Consider the following 21,383-nt stretch of genomic DNA (forward strand, 5'->3'; position numbering starts at 1 on the left):
AGTGTGCTGGGACAGGCAGAAATGCTAAGTGCTGTAGATTTAGGTTTTTATTCATGTTTTATATTATTTATCTGAAATATGTATGTACATAGGTTTTTATAAAGGACACTGTATTTAAAATGTCTTTTACCTTTACTTTACATACATATTTGTAAACATAATATCAGTAGGACACGGGACCCGAATCATGGTATCACTTCCGATGTTAGGATTAGGTCAGTCTGTGAAATGAATAGCTCTGGTGAATTTGTGAACCTTTACAAAGATTGCTCATCACACAGTTATAAAAGCTCACATGTCTATCACTCAGGAAGCTGTACTTCACATTATAAATACAGCTTTTGTAGGTGTGGACAATACGATACAGTACAAACTCTAACAATATGCAGGACATACAGCAAACAAATATACAATATATATAAAATATACATTATAACATGATATGTTACAATGCAGCATACACTGCAGACTGCAATGTTATAATACTGTGTTTACAGTATATCTTATATATAAGTGCAATACAACAAACCATGTGTAAGCTAGCCTCCTATATTTAACAAATATTTCAAGAGGTCCCATATTTGTGCTCTCATAACTGATTGAGTGTATGTGTGTGTGTGTGTGTGTGAATTTACCCTGTGAACAGTCAGACCCCTAGGCTATGTGCGTCCAGCTGTTACAGAATGTGTGCAATGGCCTGTAGCAAGATCCGCTAATAACAGGGCCGCTGGTATAAATCATTTTGTTTCAGAAAGCTTTTGAGGCTCTTTTAAACAAAACTGTCCTGCTACAATCTTTACTTCCCTCCTGTTTCCCAGTTTCCAAATTCAATCTCAGATATTTTGCCTGTGGGTTTATAAGGTCACCTTCTCATCCACATTTGCATTCAGATTAGCAAAACACCATCATAGCTCCAACTGAACGTTTCCCCATGTCCCGCACCTTGGCCCTTCTGCCATTTATGCTTTGTTTACTCTATCTACAATGTAAAGTCATTATGTAAATGCTCCGACATGGAAAACTGGACATTTATGATTGTATACTTATTGTAGCTCCCTCTAGCCTCCTCTCCGTATTTTGCATGATACAGTGGTGCTTGAAAATTTGTGAAGCATTTCGAATTTTCTTTACTTCTGCATAAATATGACATAATCATCATCAGATTTTCACACAGGTCCTTAAGATCAGGACTTTATTCTTCTTTAACCATTCTTTGGTAGAATGACTTGTGTGTTTAGGATCGTTGTCTTGCTGCATCACCCACTTTCTCTTCAGATTCAGTTCATGGACAGATGTCCTGATATTTTCCTTTAGAACTCGCCGAAATAATTCAGAATTCATTGTTTCACCAGCGAAACAGATGTGGCCCAGATGCAGCAAAACAGACCCAAACCATGACACTACCACCACCATGTTTCACAGATGGGATACTGTTCTTATTCTGGAATGCAGTGTTTTCCTTTCTCCAAACATATCAATTCTCATTTAAACCAAAATTTTCTATTTTTGTCTCATCTGTCCACAAAAGATTTTTCCAATAGCCTTCTGGCTTGTCCACATGATCTTGCAGACACATGAAACTGCAGACAGGCTGCAATGTTCTTTTGGAGAGCAGTGGTTTTCTCCTTGTAACCCTGCCATGCACACCATTGTTGAACATTAACATTAGACAATGGGAGAGAGGAATTTTGATGCTTAGAAGTTACCCTGGGTTCCTTGGTGACCTCTCAGACTATTACACGTCTTGCTCTCGGAGTGGTCTTTGTTGGTTCACCACTCCTGGAGAGGGTAACTATGGTCTTGAATTTCCTACATTTGTACACAATATGTCTGAATGTGAAATGGTGAAGTCAAAACTCTTTAGAGATGGTTTTGTAAACTTTTCCAGCCTGATGAGCATCACCAACTCTTTTTCTGAGGTCCTCAGAAATCTCCTTTGTTCATGCCATGATACACTTCCACAAACATGTGTTGTGAAGATCAGACGTTGACAGATCCCTGTTCTTTAAATAAAACAGGGTGCTCACTCACACCTGATTCTCATATCATTGATTGAAAACACCTGACTCTAATTTCACCTTCAAACTAAACTGCTAATCCTAGAGGTTCACATCCTTTTGCCACTCACAGATATGTAATATTGGATCATTATCCTTAATAAATAAATGACCAAGTATAATATTTTTGTCTCGTTTGTTTAATTGGGATCTTTTTGTCTACTTTTAGGACTTGTGTGAAAATCTGATGATGTTTTAGGTCATATTTGTGCAGATATATAGAAAAGTCTAAAGGGTTCCGAAACTTTCAAGCACCACTGGATTTGCATTACAAAAAGCTCTTAGGACAGAAGCTACTTTGAAGGACCATACATATATAAGACCCAGCAGAAGCATCTGAATATGTAAGAACTGGTTTCTTTTCTTATTAAACACTGTGGAGAAAGTGACTTAGATTTACAGAACTGAGATGAAGATCTGCTATCTGTGACATTGAATCTGTTGGGTTTTTTCTGAGGGTTTTTTTTTGTTGCTCCATTAAAGTACACTTTAATACATATATTGAGAGATAATGGCTTAGCAAATAAAATTTTAACAGCTATATAACAAATTGAGAGTGAAATAGAAACACAGTGAAATCCAAAAATACTACAGCCATGTCTCTAATATATTTTTTTGACATTGTTGACATCAGAGCATTAAAATTATAGTGTATTATTAATACCAGAATGTTTTACTAGAATTGGTTAAAAAGTAAACTTAGGACTCTGTACATTTTTTTTTCACTCAGTAGTAGCAGATTGTGCTATGTATTGGCAGAGGTAGAGCCATCATACACTGCTGGAGAATGAATTTTTCTATATGGCAGAGGTACCAAATGCAAACAGTTCCAGTCTGCATATGTAAATGAGCAAAAAGTTTGTGCTTGTACAATTGGATAATAAAATTCTTACTACACTCTTAAAAAAGGAAGATTCCAGAAAGGTTCCTTAAGGGGTTGTTTGGATGGGTCTAGCTTTCTATAGGGGTCCTACAGGGAATGGTTTCAGAAAGAGAAACCGTCTCTCTTAGGCTTCCAAATCAAACATTTAAATGTTTCCAGAAAAAGAATGAAAAGGAAGAACTCTTTATTGTGCTGGACAAGAAGTCACATGGTGACTGTTTTGGAATGGCCAAATGATTTGAGGTACCATGCACATTTGCAATATCTTAGTGTCTGATTTGAGAATTTACAAACGTACCGGTACTAGATAGTGTATAGTCTGAGAATAAAACAAACAGGCATTATATTATGCTGAGTTGTACATAATACATACTACATACTGAAATCTAAAAACTGAATAACCCTTAAGTGTGCTAGATATGTATATTATGGATACTGTATATCACTTTGTTTACAGTGCATGGTGTCAACATGTGAAAATATGGATCTAGTCAAAGCTCATTATGTTACAATTTAAGACATGGTATCATACTAAAATGTTTTTACAATTCATGTGACTAAACGTTTCCAGATTTGCTAACTATACATTAACCAAACGTTCTACAACTTCCTCCAGTTTCTTCGACCATTCACGACTAGACTAGTTGGGAATTAACTCTCTTGCTTCCTCTTTTAACTTTTGCTATTTCTTTTTTCAGCTTAAACATCACGTTGCTTCCACAGTTGCCTGAGATAAGAAAAAAGTCTGAATGCCTCAACTTTTGCCTTTTGTTAACTGTTGGTTAATATTTTTATCCCCAATTTAATCTTTTTATTTGCTAATGTTTTATCTTTTTTTTTCAGAAGTGAATCTTTATTAGGGAATCATTTCTGTACCTTACAGTTTTATTCATTGCTTAAATACAGTTTTCGAAGAATCTAAACGTTCAAAAAAGTCATACAAAATTAAAAAAGAAGTCATGCAGTTGGACAAACCCTTGAGTGTACATTTAAAGAGAATGTACCCTTTATGCCAAAAGAAGGCCATCAAATATGTTCAAGCTCACCTGATGGGTACAGTTCCAACATACACACTTAGAAACTGGGTTCTACTTGGAACTATTTCTGAAAGAGAGGCACTCTGTTGTAGGGTTCTACACAGTCCCTCAAAGCATTCTTCCAGAGGGACAAACTGAAGAACTCTTTAGGATGCTAGAGGAACGTTTTTTATTCTAAGAGTTACATTTCACATGTACCTAGGGACATTTGGTAGTGGATATTTGTACACAGGGCAGTGGTAATTCAGTGGTTAAGACATTGGACTTCTGATCATAAGGTTGTGAGTTCAAATCCCAGCACTGCCAAGTTGCCCCCGCTGGGCTCTTGAGCAAGGCCCTAAACCCTCAACTGCTCAGTTGTATAAATAAGATAAATGTAAGTCGCTCTGGTTAAGGGGGTCATGTGCCAAATTCCATAAATGTAAACGTAGAGAATTGGGGACGTATGAATTCTGCTGTTGGTGGTTCAAGGCATAGTGGATACCCCGCTAGTACCTGTGCACAGATTGGGATATTGTATCAACAAAGCCCAGCCAGTAATATAAAAACATACCATCTGACAACTCTGGTCAATAGAATTTTATATTACCACAAGTACTTTTGCATGTACATTTATATTTCCACAAAACTCATCGTATGACAAATACTCACTAAATCATCAAGAATGAGACTCACTTTGTAAGTGGCCATAACGAAAGCACTGATTACTGTGTGTGCAGCTAAGGCTAGTTCTTTTGTTCTTCAGTAACTCCTTTATCCTGGTCAGTGTTGTGATGGATCCAGAACCTAGCACCATGCATAAATATATTCACACACTCATTTATGCCTAGTGGTAGCTGTTCCACCTACTGGCATATTTCTGGGAGGTAGAAGGAAACTGGAGAGCCCGGAGGAAACCGACACGGACATGGAAATAACATGAGACTCAAAGACTATTGCCCAAGGATCCAACTGAGGATCATAGAGCATTGAGGTGGCAACACTACCCACTGCGTCACCATATCCTAAGGATTATCCCTTCACAAACTCATATACAGATACAAACTGTAGGTGTGTATTGGACTGGAGTCTTTCTAGTGGGACTGCTGAGGGACCAAACATTTTACATCACACTACAGACATGAAGATGTACATAGTCTATATTGACAAGACTCTGGCATACTGAAAAGGCTTGAATAGTTCACCCATTGTGGTTCTGGCCCAATGGCAACCACCTTATCTGAAGGCAATCTGGATGTGGGTACCATTTGGGACAGTTGGTCTTTCCTTATGGGGAACAGCTGTGTCAAGGGCTCCAGTGGTAAGGCATCCAGGCAGAGAAAAATGTTATAGTGCATTGAATGCACTGAAATAACTTTGTACTGGCAAAAGACCCAACATATCTCGGGTGCAGTCACCATTCTCTCAAATTTACCCTCAACTGTTTGCATAGCCCAGGCAGGTCAGCAAGTTTGAGGGAGATGACGCACATCAGCACATGGTAGCCAAGGTGAAAGGAGGCTACCAATCTTGAGACTTCCTGGTAATTTGGAAAAGCAAAAAACAAAAACTGAAGCTTTATTTGACCAACAACTCTAACCAGACGTTTTACAGTACTGTAGTCTGTTGTGACAACCTGAACAGCAAGCATCAGCTGTTACCACCTTTCTTTGGAAAGGAATTGACCCCAGGGGCACACTGGCAAAGAAAAAAACAGCTCTGTTTCCAGGGCATCAAGACTGCTATGCACTTGATATGTTTGTGTTTCACAGGGTCAAGGTGCAAGCCATGCAGCCATATCTGGACCCAGTAAAGATGGACTCAGAAAAGCTGTAACTATCTTGTGCTAGAGAGAGGACTTAAGTGAGGAGTTCACCTAATTCAGTCTCAAGTTTGACACGTTCCATCAGAGTGTCCGTCATGACCTTCTTACCTTTGGGAGAAGAAATGAGTCAGTCATCTACATAAGGATTCATTTCCAGGCAAGTTGCTAATAGTGCAGCTTGGACACCCTTGGTGAAACCACCAAAGACATAGTGAAGTGCAGGAATTTGTATTGTTGGAAGGCAGAGAAACAGACAACAGAGGAATTATGTACATTAAGGGCAAAAGAATGAAATGTTTATAACATGAAACCATGAAGATTTACTATCTTTATTAAAGAACTATTACAGAGAGGGTGCCAGTATTGATCTGGTTTCTCGAGATACTGTCACCAGAACCTCATTAGTCTGATGAAAGTTTGGACTAAAGTTGGGCCAAAAGTGCTACTTTAAGAAATGTGTCACCACTGAACTAATATAATCTCAATATATTTCTCAATGTTTAACCATAGTTGGAGTGTGGCTCCACTCACTAATTATAGTACTGTAGGACTGAAAATCTAGGCCTAAAGATTCAGCGTAGTGGTTGCCCAGTGGCTGTGTGTGGACCTTGAACTACAGTGGTTGTGTGAGAAAGTGTTGTAGAAGATTTCAGATGCCAGTAAATACCCTTGCAATACGTCTTTTGCTATGGCTCTAATGAGTTGACCTGGTACCATGGGTAGGCATATCAGGATGGTATTAAATGCCTAAGAGAGGGGACTGAAGAAATCCAATAGTTGGCCACAGTCTGGGACAATATATGCCACAGCCTAAAGTGAGCCTGAAGTGAGCCCATTTAACATGATGAAGCTATGCATTAGCTATAATGAAGAATGAATCAGAGATACCCCCTCAACCCAGTTTTGCAAGACTACTCCTGACAAGTATCAATAAGGCAGATTCAAGGAACTCTCACTGAGACAATATACAGAATCTTTAGAACCATGTTTAGGTGTTGTAACCACAAGAGGGTTGGATCCTGTTTGCAGGACTCTAAGTAAATACTTTATTTCGTCCATGCTTAATGTTGTTTAATTTATGCCTTCTTAATGAATACTTACAGGTTTGAGGCTTATCTGCAATGCAAGCAAGACACTCCTGCCTCTGGGACTTTGGCATTAAGACTGAAATATACTTCTCTGCCTGCAAATCTGCAGACATGTTGACATGTATTTTGCAGACCTTATCTGCTAACTGATCATGGAACATCTCCATTTCATGCTTAACCAATCAGTGTTTGTTTGACACGCACACACAAGCACGATGTGAAGTTGAGATTCTGGAGGCATGCATGTTGGCTCTTCTGTGAGCCTCTGCAAATTACATTTACCAATTAATCTCTTCTGTCTGTTTTGACCTAATCCTCTTTATAGAAGTATAAATCAGCCATTAGACAACTGTCCAAGCATGGGTAAGTCAGTCCCTACTTTATATTACATGGCATATGCGAAACACTATTGTCTGGTTACAAAGCATGTCATGGCACTCTTACCACAGGTAGCCCTTATATATGGCCTCTGGATTAAGATTGGAGTAAGATTGATATAAAAATCCAATATAATCAAGCAGACCAGCAGCATGGGGGCAGTAGCACATCTGGTTGTAGGACAACCAAAGCAACTGCTGATTTTGTTGCCATAGTCATGACCCATCTGCAGATGCACATGAAGGATTGATTGTGCTTTTTTTACGACCACTGATTGTCAATAGGCTGAAGTAGAACTGCTTAAACATAGTTTTATACATAGGGCTATATTAAATAGTATCTAATGTCATTGTCTTGGAGAAAAATCTTTCAAAACTAGTTTAGGATGCCATACAATTTATACTAGATTCTTTATCATAAGGATCATTGTGAAACTCTACAAGAGATGGTTTCCCTTTCACAACATGTTCCAAGTAGAACCCTTAAATGAAGCTAAAGCTCCTAAGAATCCAAAAAACCATTGAGAAGCCTTTTTTTCTAAGATTGTGTTGGGAAACTAGAGCTATTTGTAGGCTGTGATATTATGTCATGTGGCATAATGAAATATGTCATACCTATAATGATATTAAGTATGTTGAATCACTTCATTTTAATGACAAATATGCAATTTTACAGCAATTTTATACTGGCTAATGTCAATTTCTATGGAATTTTGGGTTATTGTATTGGGGGTTTTTTTTATGCCATTTTGTTGGGATTTTATGTGCCATTTTGCCAAATGGGAAGTCCATGTCTGTTTTAAGACATCCTTCTTTCATGTATTATAACATGTTAAGATAAATCATGTTACTCTGGGCTTCATTTGTTGTAACAGAGGTACTATTTTACATGTGAATAATTTCATGTGGTTGACTTTAGCAGTTTCTTTACTGCAGAGTCACATTATTTAAATTCAGATGCACCCTATCTTAATATATTATATAGGTTGATCTCACCTGAGTGCATCATAACAGGCCATGTATGCCAGCATGAAAGTAACTTATTGAGTATACTGCAATGAAATTTAGGTGAATGTGTATGTGTCCTTCTCCTGACTTTTCTATGGCCTGTATGTGTGTGTGTGTATATATATATATATATATATATATATATATATATATATATATATATATATATATATATATATATATATATATATATGTGTGTGTGTATGTGTGCATATTTACCCAGAGACCTGTGCAGTAAACAATGGTGGATGTGATCGCACATGTAAAGACACGGCCACTGGAGTCCGCTGCAGCTGTCCAGTCGGTTTCACTCTGCAGCCTGATGGCAAGACTTGCAAAGGTCAGTACGTGTTTGTGTGTGTCTGTGTATATTATCTGTGTTTTGATGTCTGTGTATATTAAAATGTTGAGGAACATTCCCCTTTTTTTCTCCTTCCAAAAGCTTCTGGATGTCAGGGAGCAATTTTACATTTCCTGTATTTAGACTGCAAGATTAAATTGCAGGTACACCAGGACAATGATTCTTTTGGTGGAGATGGCTAGGTAGCACCATGTGCCTATGTGAGTGATCCTTAGCCAAGACCAACTCAATCCATGTCTTTACGTCCTCCTCTCATGTGGAATGGGTCTGTGGTTGTTGTTGTTGTTGCTCTGGCCGCGAAGCATTCCCGCTTCCGAAATCCAGCTCTGACGTCAATGGCCATGTATTCAAAGATAAGTTGCCGCTAAATGATCTTGGCACAGCGCAATGGTGGGTTCTCTCTAAACAAATGCCACAGGAGAGTGGGAAAGGGGAACGCTAAATAAGTACTCACTTAGGCGACTGGAGTGTCTGCTTTATCTAGGTAAAGTCAACTCCTTCCTGTTATTGGCATCCTTCCTGGGGAAAATTAATATATAAAGCAAAAAACCACATGCAGTGATTGATATTTTAAACTTAAACATGAGGTTTTTTCCCTAATTCACTATTTTCCAAGAAATCGTAATCATATCATGGATATTTTGTGTGCAAAAAACACTGGGTTAAAAGTATTGGCACCTCGTACAATTAATGATTCCTGAAGCCTTCCCTGGAGAGATTAACAACACAGTCTTGTAATGACTAACACGTTTGGAGACACGTGTAGAAAATTTCAAGTTTCTTTTATTCCTAGACAGACTTTCTTCTTCAATTTGGTCCACAGATTTTCCAATAGGATTTGAATATGGCGACTGAGATGGCCAATGCAAATCCTGGATTATGTGTCCCACAACCATTTCCTTGTTGATTTAGAGGTATGCTTGATGTTGTTGAAAGATTCAGCTAAGCCCAATTCTTAACCTCCTGGCAGAGGCAACCTGTTTCTTTTTTTGAAATACTGAGCTGTTGGATCATTAGCCACAAAACAGCCTCAAAGATCTACCCCTGGGCGCCTCTCTTTTATGTAGTACCCTTAATTTCTCCAAACAATACATTGGCCAAAATTTTGATTTTGGTCTCAACTGACTACAACAGATGTTTGCAATTACAGCTCCAATGAAACCTGGCAAAGGTCTGTAAACGTTACGGGTGTCAATAGTTTTACCACATATTAAGAAATATTTCTTGCCTATTTTCTTGGAGGGTGTCAATCATTCTTTCCATCAGATTTTGCATAATTTAGCATGCAAAATTCATGTTAAGTTTCAGTGAGGTTGGACTAATGGCCACAGGTAATTTCTGGCTTTTTTTAACGCAGTGGTTTCCATAGGGATGTGGTGTGGTCATGTGACTGTGACTGTCTCTTAAGAAGGGGAGACATGTGGCATGTATGTGTGTAAAATAGCTGGACTTATTTGGACTGCACATAAAGGCGCTGCAGATCCGATACTGTTTGATCAGTCAATCTCACACATACACACACACACACACACACACACACACACATACACACCTCCTGAGCTGGACACAGAGGAAAACTTCAAATGTCAGGTGGTGAATGTGTGTATATGTGTGAATCTATACGAGTACCCTGGAAGGCGGATGTTAAGCTGGTCCGATGCTTCCCCGCCCTCATAATTAAGCCTGCCTCAAGGTCTGCAATCATAAATCCACCATGTCTTTGATCTACCTTGTGACATGCCGTTTATCTCACATAAACACTTGATGAATGACCTTGTTGCTGCCTGCTGATAAAGTTTGTAAAAACTCACTATGACCATATGGTCAAGTCAGGCTCCAAATTAGACTTGTATAGGAATTTTGCACAGAAACCTCTCAGAACGTCAAAATCACGTGTCAGACTCAAAGCCTGCAAGCCAAACATGGTTCGCTGCTTCGTTTCCTTTGGCCCATGCGCATGCAAAAAATAATATTTATACACGCTGTAGTAACTACTACTCAACTTTTTCACATTAGACCAGTAATATCTAGAATTCACACCAGACGAATACAGTAGCATAGCACCACTGTACAATGATCAAGTCAAACTTATATCTTAATTGATTCAGAAATGTATCGGGAACTTTGTTTTTTTCTTGTAATCCAGTCTTTGTCCCTGTCCTGTCATTGGTTTGTTGCCTGATTGTGTTCACCTGTTCAGTGTTAGTCATTGATTAGTTTGTCTATTTGTATCCTGTTGTTATGACGTCTTTCTGTGCCTTTGAATCCAAGTCCAATTCCAAATCTTGCTTTCCTGTTTCTATGTTTGTTCTGGTTCTTACTCTTGCTTCTATTTGGCCAGTGATTATGGATTATCCTTGTTTGATCATTGCCTGCCTGTTTTGACTCCCGTTGTGAATTCTAACTATGATTCTTGGATTTGCCTAAATAAATGTCTTACTGAGTTTACGTCTAAAATGATTCCGAAATGCATCTGGTTTTGGTCTGTAGTGTAATTCAATATTGACTCCAAATTGACGTACAATTTGGAGAAAAAAAAAAAGAAAAGCTGAGCATAAAGAAAAGAGAGATGAGACACTAAGGACATGTTCTGAGCAGAGATAAACCTGCATGATTTCTTCCTAATTGTCTTTCTTAACGTTATATATTTTCAATATTCACAAAACAGATATATCTATTATAGCATTAAACACTATGTCATGGTTACTTTCATGACTGCTAACTGGGGCATCAGCACAGGACCAGGACCAGTATACTAATTTATGTGGTATGGGAGGTTAACGCCATTGATTACTTTTAAGGGTGTGTTTCATTTACACTCTTGTCACAAGATGAAAAAGCACCATTCTGAGTTACTTTTAGAGAACTATTCTATTTACTGAAAATGATGAAGTTTATCAGAAGGCTGTACTTGACCCCTTATATGGTGCTTTAGAATAAAACCATTCTACAGTCTAAAAGCATTCCTACACCGTTATAATAGTTATAATGTCCCCCACCGAGCTGTGTAGCTGAGTCTGTAATCTGTCATTTGAAATGTAATTGATGGTTTTAATGTACTGTTGTAGATTATATAATTACTGACTTGAGGGAAATTAGGTTTTAGACCACCTTCTTGCAACAGACAAAATGGGAAAACAAGTCTTACCATGATTATGATTATTATAAAATGTCTGCTTCTACCTGTGTGTAGGGTGGTTTTTGTTTTTTTGTTTTGTGTGTGTGTGTGTGTGTGTGTGTGTGTGTGTGTGTGTAGGTGGCATGATAATGATAAGGCCTGGTTTGTACTTCTGCATCTATGTTTCTGCATCAATTACAAGTTTATGCAGTGTATTATTATTATTATTATTATTATTATTATTATTATTATTATTATTATTATACTTCTTCTCTCTGAGATCCCACAGGGAGCTGTCTGGTCTTGCTCTAGTAACATAATCATTTTAGTATAAACTATTTAGGGCATGTTGAAATCCCTTGTGTCTCATAAAGGATGTTTCAGCAGTGAAGACAGACAGGAGAGCTAACACAGACATGAGACAGACAAGCTGCTGACAGACACTTGCTTTATCAGGGAGAGAAAAGGGTGGAGGGGTGGAGAGAAGAAGAAGAAAGAGAAGGAGAGACAGAGAGAGAAAAATCGAGAGAAGAAGAGAAGAGATAGACACACACACACACACACACACACACACACACACACACACACAGAGAGAGAAAGAGAGAGAGAGAGAGAGAGAGAGAATAGTAGGGAAGGAGTGAGAGTGATGTAGAGAGAGAGAGAACTTAAAAAGGGAGGCAGATAGAAGAAGAGAGAGAATGGGACAGACAGAGATGGAGAGAGAGAGAGAGAGAGAGAGAGGGAGATGGGGAAGAAAGGTAGAGAAAAAAGAAACATAGAGAGACATACAGATGAAGAGAGAGAGAGTGAGAGAGAGACATAGAGATGAAGAGAGAGAGAGAGAGAGAGAGAGAGAGAGGAAGCAAGAGACAGAGATGAAGAGAGAGAGAGTGAGAGAGACAGAGATGAAGAGAGAGAGAGAGAGAGAGAGAGAGAGAAATGGGGAAGAAAGGTAGAGAAAAAAGAAACATAGAGAGACAGAGATGAAGAGAGAGAGTGAGAGAGAGACATAGAGATGAAGAGAGAGAGAGAGAGAGAGAGAGAGAGAGAGAGAGAGAAATGGGGAAGAAAGGTAGAGAAAAAAGAAACATAGAGAGACAGAGATGAAGAGAGAGAGTGAGAGAGAGACATAGAGATGAAGAGAGAGAGAGAGGAAGCAAGAGACATAGAGATGAAGAGAGAGTGAGCGAGACAGAGAGAGACAGAGAGAGAGAGAGAGAGAGAGAGAGAGAGAAATGGGGAAGAAAGGTAGAGAGAAAATCAGCCATGTACAGCTCATGTACAGGTTAGCCCTTAGCTAGCTGAGTGAGCTAGACAAGCTAGCCAGATGTTTAGCTGTTTTACAGTGTAAAAGTTCAGTATTAAACTTAATATGTCACTTCAATTTTCTGTAATGATTATGTTAAATATATCTAAGTCCTGCTACAGTCTATATGTAACACTCAAGATAATGTAAACATTAGGGGGGCATCTTTACTACATTGCTAATTATGTAGCTAGAAAAACGAGCTAGCTAGCTAAACAAACCTAGCAAGCTATTGAACCCCTAACAGCATTGGTTAAGTTAGCTAGCCAGCTAATGTTAATTTTCTTTGTATACTTTTGATAATGAAGGTGGTGTTCACTTAAGCATAGCTCACTTGGTTAGCACAATTAATAAAAAAACAAACAAACCCATAGAACATTTCTTGATTAGTTGTGTCTGTTGCAGACATGTATAAAGCGTCATTTTTACTTGCTGTTTTTCACCAGGATGAATTATTTACTTGTAATTTTCTTGATCATTAGTAGCAGCACTTTTTATAATGTCAGTGTGTTGTAGTCTTCATATCACTTTTCTCAGGACAAGTGCATTTATATTTTTAGATGTCAAGCTCACTTGTCCACAAATGAATTACCTTTCCTCCGATTATTTTTATTCCACGGTTTTTGTTATAGTTCTTTGCACTGTGGTCTCCTGGTCTTTCTCTCCTGCTTGCGAACATGCAGAGCCAGTGTTATTACATGGCATAATCCCTTTATGAAGAAAGCAAATAAAACAGGCCTTTTAATTTGCAGAAAACTAAACTGGCGCGTTCGGCCCCGCATTTCTGAGAGATTAGCTTCCCCGAGGTGTGCTGCTGAGAACAATCTGTGAAAATGTTTCTGCTGCTGAAAGCTGGATCATGACACTCCATCACGGGTTATTTGTAAAGGTTTGTGTTTCCACGAACATATTACTTTTAATTGCTTTTTACGTTCAAATATTTGGAAAAGCTACAAAGCGACTCTGAGTGCAGCTGCTAGTTCCTGGACCGCGAAGGGATCTGTATTCTTCTCACAAATGTTCTGTACACCACATGATTAACAACTAGACGTCGTTATAATTTTTTTCTCTCTTTTTCTTTCTCATGCGTGTTTGTGTTCATGGCACCTCCATTTTCTTTTTACAGTCACTTTCTCTTATACTCCTGTTTTTTTGTTTTTTTTTATCAGTTCAAGCTGTGGAAATGTTTAATATATTTGTTTAAATCTATAGCGTTCTTAAGCCCATTAAAGCTTATTATGCGGAAAATTGCTAGATTATGTAATATATCAAATATGTAATACATAAAGTAAATTATAAGCATATCTATAGATATATAATAATATACTTATTATGGGGAAGATTACTTGCCTCAGTAATCAGGTCGAGCAGGCAGTGATGCTGTATGTGGTGGTGTATGCGCTGACGTACAGGAGTATAAATAGTATGGACTGCAGTAGTTGCGGGTTTTGGCGTACTATTAAGCACAATGCAGGTCTGCATTTTATATGTATACACTCATGTGAAAAAACTAAAGTACACTTCATGGAAATTGTTGACTATTTTGACATATTTGGACAAGCAAACATTTGATCATCTTTGAAACAGCGCCTATTAATGAAGGTGATATACTTGAACAAAACCAGAAGGAAAATTAGCTTTTTCAATCATTTATTCAACAGAAATATCAATAGATGTGATATACTTCTAAGGAAAAAGTAAGTACACCCATGGCTAGTATTGCCCCCTTTAGCAGAAATAACTTCCTGTAAGCGTTTTTGCATAATCGTCCACCAGTCTCTGACATCGGCTTGCTGGAATTTTTGACCACTCCTCCATGCAATATTCTTTCAGTTGCAAGATGTTTGAGGGTTTTCTTGCATGTACTCCCGTTACAAATCCCCCCACAACATTTCAGTGGGATTCAAATCCGGGCTTTGACTAGGCCATTCCATAACCCTCCATTTCTTCTTTTTGCTAGTGTGCTATCCTGTTGAAAGGTCCACTTTCGGTTCAACTTCAACTTTCAGAAAGATGGCCTCACATTATCTTCAAGCACTCTTTGATCTGATGCAGAATTCATCGTTGAATCAATGAATGCAAGCTGTCCAGTCCCTGAGGCAGCAAAGCAACCCCAAACCATAACATTTCCACCACCATGCTTCACAGTTGCTATGAGGTGCTTCTCTTGAAAAGCTGTCTTTGGTCAGCACCAAACATGTCTGCTGATGATTTCAGCTGGTTCCTTGCCTCACCTTGCCTTAGAGAACTGCTTTTTCTTAGCATGTTCAATACTTTTTTCCCGTGACATTCCACTTTATTACACATTACTTTATTTATGGACTTTAATGTTGTGAATTCTTTATATTTACAGATTTCTTGAGTTAATGCTGATGTCTGGTGAAAATTTCATGTGAATAGCCTCATTGGAAATATATTTACTGAAAAAAATGTTGTTGCGTCCGATACTTATTTCCCCCACTGTATATGTGTCACCAAGTTTAAAGCCTTAGATTGTACTTGGAACAAAGTACTGTACCTGAGTGATAACAGTCAGGTGTATGTGTGTGTATGAGTGTGGGAGTGTGCATGACTGACAACAGCAATCCACACTACACACAGTGTACACAATGTACACAATGTACAGAAATCTGTGGAAACTTTCCTTACTTCCTTACTTCGGGTAATTTTTGTGTGTCTATTTAAAAATCACTTTAGAGGAAAGCCTAAACACACACACACACACACACACACACACACACACACACACACATTCACATAAAGTTTACTCTTTATTGGGCTGTGGACGGCTTTCCAGTGCTGGCTCTCATATTTAGGATTTTTCCTCCGAGTATCAGTGTGAGACTGATCATATTCTTGAGTCTGTGTTTATTATTATTATTATTATTATAGTTGTTGTTGTTGTTGTTATTGTTGTTATTATTGTTATTATTATTATTAAGATGATATCAGTGTTAATTGTGTTTTTGTTGTTGTTGTATTTATTCACACACAGACATAGACGAGTGTCTGGAGAATAAGGGAGGCTGTGATCACTTGTGTAGAAACACGGTGGGCAGCTTCGAGTGCAGCTGTCGCAAAGGCCACAAACTGCTCACCAACGAGCGCACGTGTCAAGGTAAGTGATGCTCATGCCACAGAGAGAACATTGCAGCTGCTGCCTCCATGTGATCACGGTGTGTCAGTGCAATTTCTTCTTCCACTGATGATGATGATGATGATGATGATGATGATGATGATGATGATAATGATGATAATAATGATGATGTTGCTTTATAGCTGCAACAGCTCCATATTTACTCACTATGGCAACAGTGATTAACCCATAACCCATTAAGCCCCTGGACCCATCGGTGGACTTAAATTCTTCACTCTTATAACTACACACCTTTGGTATTAGTTTTATTGTTGGTTGATGAAAATAGTAAAATTATGATTCTCTATTTTTCTGTCTAATTTTAACGCACAGGTTTTCAGCAGGAAAAGAAACTCTCTCCGCTTTTCAGAGATAGTGGCTTGATCGGATGGAATTTCATCTTTTGAAAGTTACTAAAGAGTAAAAATGATGATGTCAGTCACGTTACCTCTTTCTGTGATAGTAGGCAATTTGGGGTCATGTTTATTGGTGAATTGTACCAGACTCTGGCTTGCAAGACTAAATAATACTTGTTTGAACATTTGAAGTGTTTTTTTCTTTTTCAGCATGTAATGACACTATTTAGAATTGACAATATGTCTTCATATGCTCACTTTACTGTTACTCTGTGTGTGTGTGTGTGTGTGGGGGGGGGGGTCTATCTATCTATCTATCTATCTATCCATTACTCTCCTTATCTCACTTTCTCTCCTTCGATCACTGTATCTGTCTCTCTCTTTCTCTTATACTCCATCTCTCTTTTATCCCTCTTTCTCCCACTCTCTTTCTCCTTTCCTTTTGTTTCTCTTTTTCATTTTCTTTTTTATCTCTCTCATTCTCTCAGTCCTCATTTTTGTTCAATTTTATTCAACCCATACCATTTACTGTGTGTGTGTGTGTGTGTGTGTGTGTGTGTGTGTGATTCTTTCTGTCGGCTGTTGGACTGTTAGAGAAGAGAGATGTTTCTCATCTGATGCACTAAGAGTTTCTGCTTTGCCTTTTTTTTTTTTTTTTACATTTATTTTAGTTCAGCGTGAACTGAGGGGTCAAAAATCAAATGAATTGAAATGAGATAATAAGACAATAAAACATTGATGCAATAACACAGTGATACACAAAGATTTTATTTTTACTTACTGCTAGTAAATAGTTAATAGTTAAATAGTTCTTGGGCTTTTTTCCATGTTAAAGAAACTTTTCAGGATTTGTAGTAATTCACAGGTCATTAGTGTCATTGGTGATTGGAAATGATTTATAATCATGTTTGAATTATTTTAATTACTCCATGATTTTGGTCTAAAATGAAACAATCATTATTATTATTATTATATTTATTATTGTTGTTGTTGTTGTTATTTTTGACGTCATCATCATCATCCTGCTTGTATTTTTTTGTTTGTTTAATTGTTTATTAATGTATTACATTTTTTTTGGACTAATAATTTTCCAAACTCCAGTTATTATGAGTTAAAGTTCACTTTAACAGTGATGTGGACTTTATGTCTGTTGAGAAGACAGAGATATGGGAAGGGGTCAGGCAGCTAGGGTTCTATGAAAGTGCTTCACGGAAATGTCTCATATGGAATGTTACAGGTTTTTTTTTCTCCACTTCAGACATTGACGAGTGCTCATTTGAGAGGACATGCGATCACATCTGCATGAACTATGAAGGAAGTTTTGAGTGTGTGTGTCAGAAGGGCTACACTCTCTATGGCCTCACTCACTGTGGAGGTGTGTTCAGACACAGACACACACACACACACACATACATACACACACATACACACACACAGTCTGATGAAATGCAGAGGACAACTGATGATAGTTGCTCACCCTCCAGTGCGCTTGAATAGACAAATAGAAACATTTATTATGTATTGCTGCACTGAATTTCTGAAATAGCTTTTTACTTATTTCGTGTTACCTACCTGTCATGATATTCTCATTATTTTATAGTCTGCTAAAATTGATTGTTTTCCTTATTGTGAAATAAGCTTGTGAAATTTAGGACTGTGAACACCTAGTTTATATATATATATATATATATATATATATATATATATATATATATATATATATATATATAAATATATATATATATATATATAGATATATTAGTAACATGCGCCTATGTTTTTGTGTGTGTGTGTGTTGCAGATATTGATGAGTGCAGCATCAATAATGGACGCTGTGAGTACAGCTGTGTGAATACTCAGGGTAGTTATGAGTGTGTGTGTCCTCCTGGAAAGAAGCTCCACTGGAACAAGAAAGACTGTGTTGGTAAGTTTTTTTTTTCAACCATCATGTGCACATTTGTACACATGCATGTATTGTATGTGTTTGGTGTTTCCATGGTGACGTGACCCTGTGTGACCATCAGAGGCGGTGAACTGTCTGCCCAATGGCAAGCCACCACCTCGGGCTCTGCTCAGCTGCACTAAGACGGCCGGAGTGGAGACGTGTTCTCTGTCCTGTCCATCAAACGCCCTCTTCCAGGCAGGTCAGTGTCTCAGCGTCACATTGTGGTTAAGGGGTGTGTAATTACCTCACATTCTGAACTATCTGAATTTGTACTTTTGCTACATTGCTATTGTTTGTTATGATGATGCTGTTATTATTATTATTATTATTATTATTATTATTATTTTTCTCTGTTAAGGAGACGTTTGTGCAGGAAGACATGAACAGCATGTCTGCAGTCACTCAGGTTTCCTTAATAAATGTTCATTAACTACAAGAGCGCACCGATATTTTGATTCCTGTGTGTATTTACAAGAATTTTTTTACTTTAATGCAAGTAGAAATTGGAATATAAAACTTTTACCCTGATTCAGGTACACATTTTTTTACATTTTGTTAGCTGCTATTTCTGAACTATGGGCAGAAATAGCTATTTGACTATAATGTTAGTTTGTTAGCTCATGATTATATCTGAGAACAACCAAACTCCTGAAAGAACGTCATCCTTGTCTTCATTAGTTGCTGTTCAGGGACACTGGACACCACAGGGCTATCAAACATGTAGCTAATCTCAGTCTTTAACATTGTTAAATAATTTCTAACTTTATTGACATGCAGTTTAACTTACCTTTATGTGCTGATATCCTGACAAGATGCCGCCTCGGAATTTTTACTGGAGCACTGTAGCCCAAACTCTTCTATGAATATGGATGCTCCTCTATAGTTCTTCTGTGTACAAACTGAAAAGAGAAAACATACAGTCGCTTTGGTGGTTTCTTTAGATTCAAAGTATTTAACCAAAGCATTACAGTTACACTTATCTGGAACGATGTGGTCCACATCTTCTCCAGCATGACAATGCCCCTGTACACAAAGCAAGCTCCATGAAGACATAGTTCCCCAAGGTTGGAGTGGAAGAACATGAGTGGCCTGCACAGAACCCTGAACTCAACCCCAAGACCTTTGGGATGCCAACGATGCCCCAGGCTTTCTCACCCAACCTCACTAATGCTCTTGTGGCTGAATGAGTAAAACCCCACAGCCACGCTCCAAAATCTAGTGGAAAGCCCTCCCATAAGAGTGGAGGTTATTATAACATCAAAGGAGGGACCAACTCTGTGTTAATGCCCATGGTTTTGGAATGGACATATACAGGTGTGATGGTCACATACTTTTGGCCATATTGTGTGGGTATAGAGTGGGTTCTATAATGTTTGCATTTTAGTAGACTTATATAGACTTTAATAGACTTTTAAAGACTTTTTTTATTGAACCAATGGTACACAATCTCCATTCTCTGCTGGCATCTGGTGGCATTCACTAGTCATCACATTTTAGATGCAACAACATTGTAACTGACTATAAGATCCTCTTAGTACTCTCAGTAGTAGCCTCTTTTCAGTCAGAAGAAATGTTTAAGGTTTAAGGTGTTTAGTGGAAGGTTTAAACCAGATATCCTTATGACACAACCTCCTTCTACATGGCACGCATCGGTGATAGTCGTGGTTTGTCATTTGCTTTCTTAAGCTGGGTTGACTGTATGATTCTCAGCCCGACTTTGCTCTCATGGATGAAAATCACATATCGTAAAAGATATCTACTAATCGTAGGGTTGTTGGTTTGATTCCCGGCCCACGTGACTCCACATGCCGAAGTGTCCTTGGGCAAGACACTGAACCTCAAGTTGCTCCCGATGGCAAGTTAGCTCCTTGCATGGCAGCTCTGCTACCACTGGTATATGTGTGTGTGTGTGTGTGTGTGAATGGGTGAATGAGACACTGTGTAAAGCGCTTTGTTGAACCGCTAAGGTTAAAAAATCGCTATATAAGTGCAGACGATTTACCATATAATCTGACATGGAGAACATGTTGTGCAGTGTGTTATAAAATTCTATCTAAACTATCAGGCGCTCCACCAATAAATAGAAGTCGTATTTGAGAGACGTGGTATGCTCAATGAATTCATACCTGGAGTTCGGTTTTCCTTGAAGTTGGAAGATAGAAAGATCCATTTATCCATTTATCCATTATTTGTTTGTTGCTGGTATCCGAGGAGCAAACGAATCTTCAGTGAGGTAATAATAATTCATCATTTTGAGAAATTTTCTAATTATTCTGAGATAATAAGACAATTTTAACCATTTGCCTCACTATTTAGACAAAGTGAAAGGTTGCAGTTTGTCTTCAGCTGGCGAAAATAGTTTTTTGCAAATTTAGTACATGCTCACAGGTTGGATTCATTTGCACACTCTATAGCTGTCCTGACTTTATTACTTTCAGGCTGCAGGTGCTGAATTTATGAATCTGTTCACATAAACACCTCTCTGGGTAGAAATCGCATATTTATTAAGGCAAATGTGCAAAACAGACCAGATATATTGCGGGTTTGAAAGGCGCAGTCCTCCGTAGACTTTATCGTCTAAAGTTTGCACATTCTTTTAGTGAATCAGGATCCAGGTACTTTTGCAGTAGTCAAAAGCACTAAAGACTTTTCTCCGAAAAAAAAAAAAAATAGTCAAACTTTCATTTCATATGAAAGTATGTTGGAATGTGTTCTTATTTCTAAGTGGGTCAGACTGACTGCTGAAAGGTAGCATTGTGGGACATGGTTTTTGTTTTCACAGAACTGAAGTGTGATCCACAGCCCGGGAGGAATTACATTCTGAAACACGGTGCTGTTCCGGCCGTATGTCCACTGTGTTTTAAGTAAACGCCTGCAGCGTTTGGCTTGGCTGAGGCTCACACTAGG

The 21,383-nt window shown here is 38.1% G+C and overlaps 1 protein-coding gene across 2 annotated transcripts in view; it reads left to right on the forward strand.

Moving 5' to 3' along the window:
- Positions 1-21,383, forward strand: part of scube1 (signal peptide, CUB domain, EGF-like 1) — a 95,671-nt gene that overhangs the window by 61,170 nt on the left and 13,118 nt on the right. For both annotated transcript variants that reach the window (XM_053650675.1, XM_053650676.1), the window contains 5 exons: positions 8,478-8,594; positions 16,035-16,157; positions 17,790-17,906; positions 18,333-18,455; positions 18,556-18,675. In XM_053650675.1, coding sequence (XP_053506650.1) covers positions 8,478-8,594; positions 16,035-16,157; positions 17,790-17,906; positions 18,333-18,455; positions 18,556-18,675 — 600 coding nt within the window. The remainder of the gene's footprint in view (positions 1-8,477; positions 8,595-16,034; positions 16,158-17,789; positions 17,907-18,332; positions 18,456-18,555; positions 18,676-21,383) is intronic.

The sequence above is a fragment of the Ictalurus furcatus genome, chromosome 19, assembly GCF_023375685.1.
Source record: "Ictalurus furcatus strain D&B chromosome 19, Billie_1.0, whole genome shotgun sequence".
Classification (NCBI taxonomy): Eukaryota; Metazoa; Chordata; class Actinopteri; order Siluriformes; family Ictaluridae; genus Ictalurus; species Ictalurus furcatus.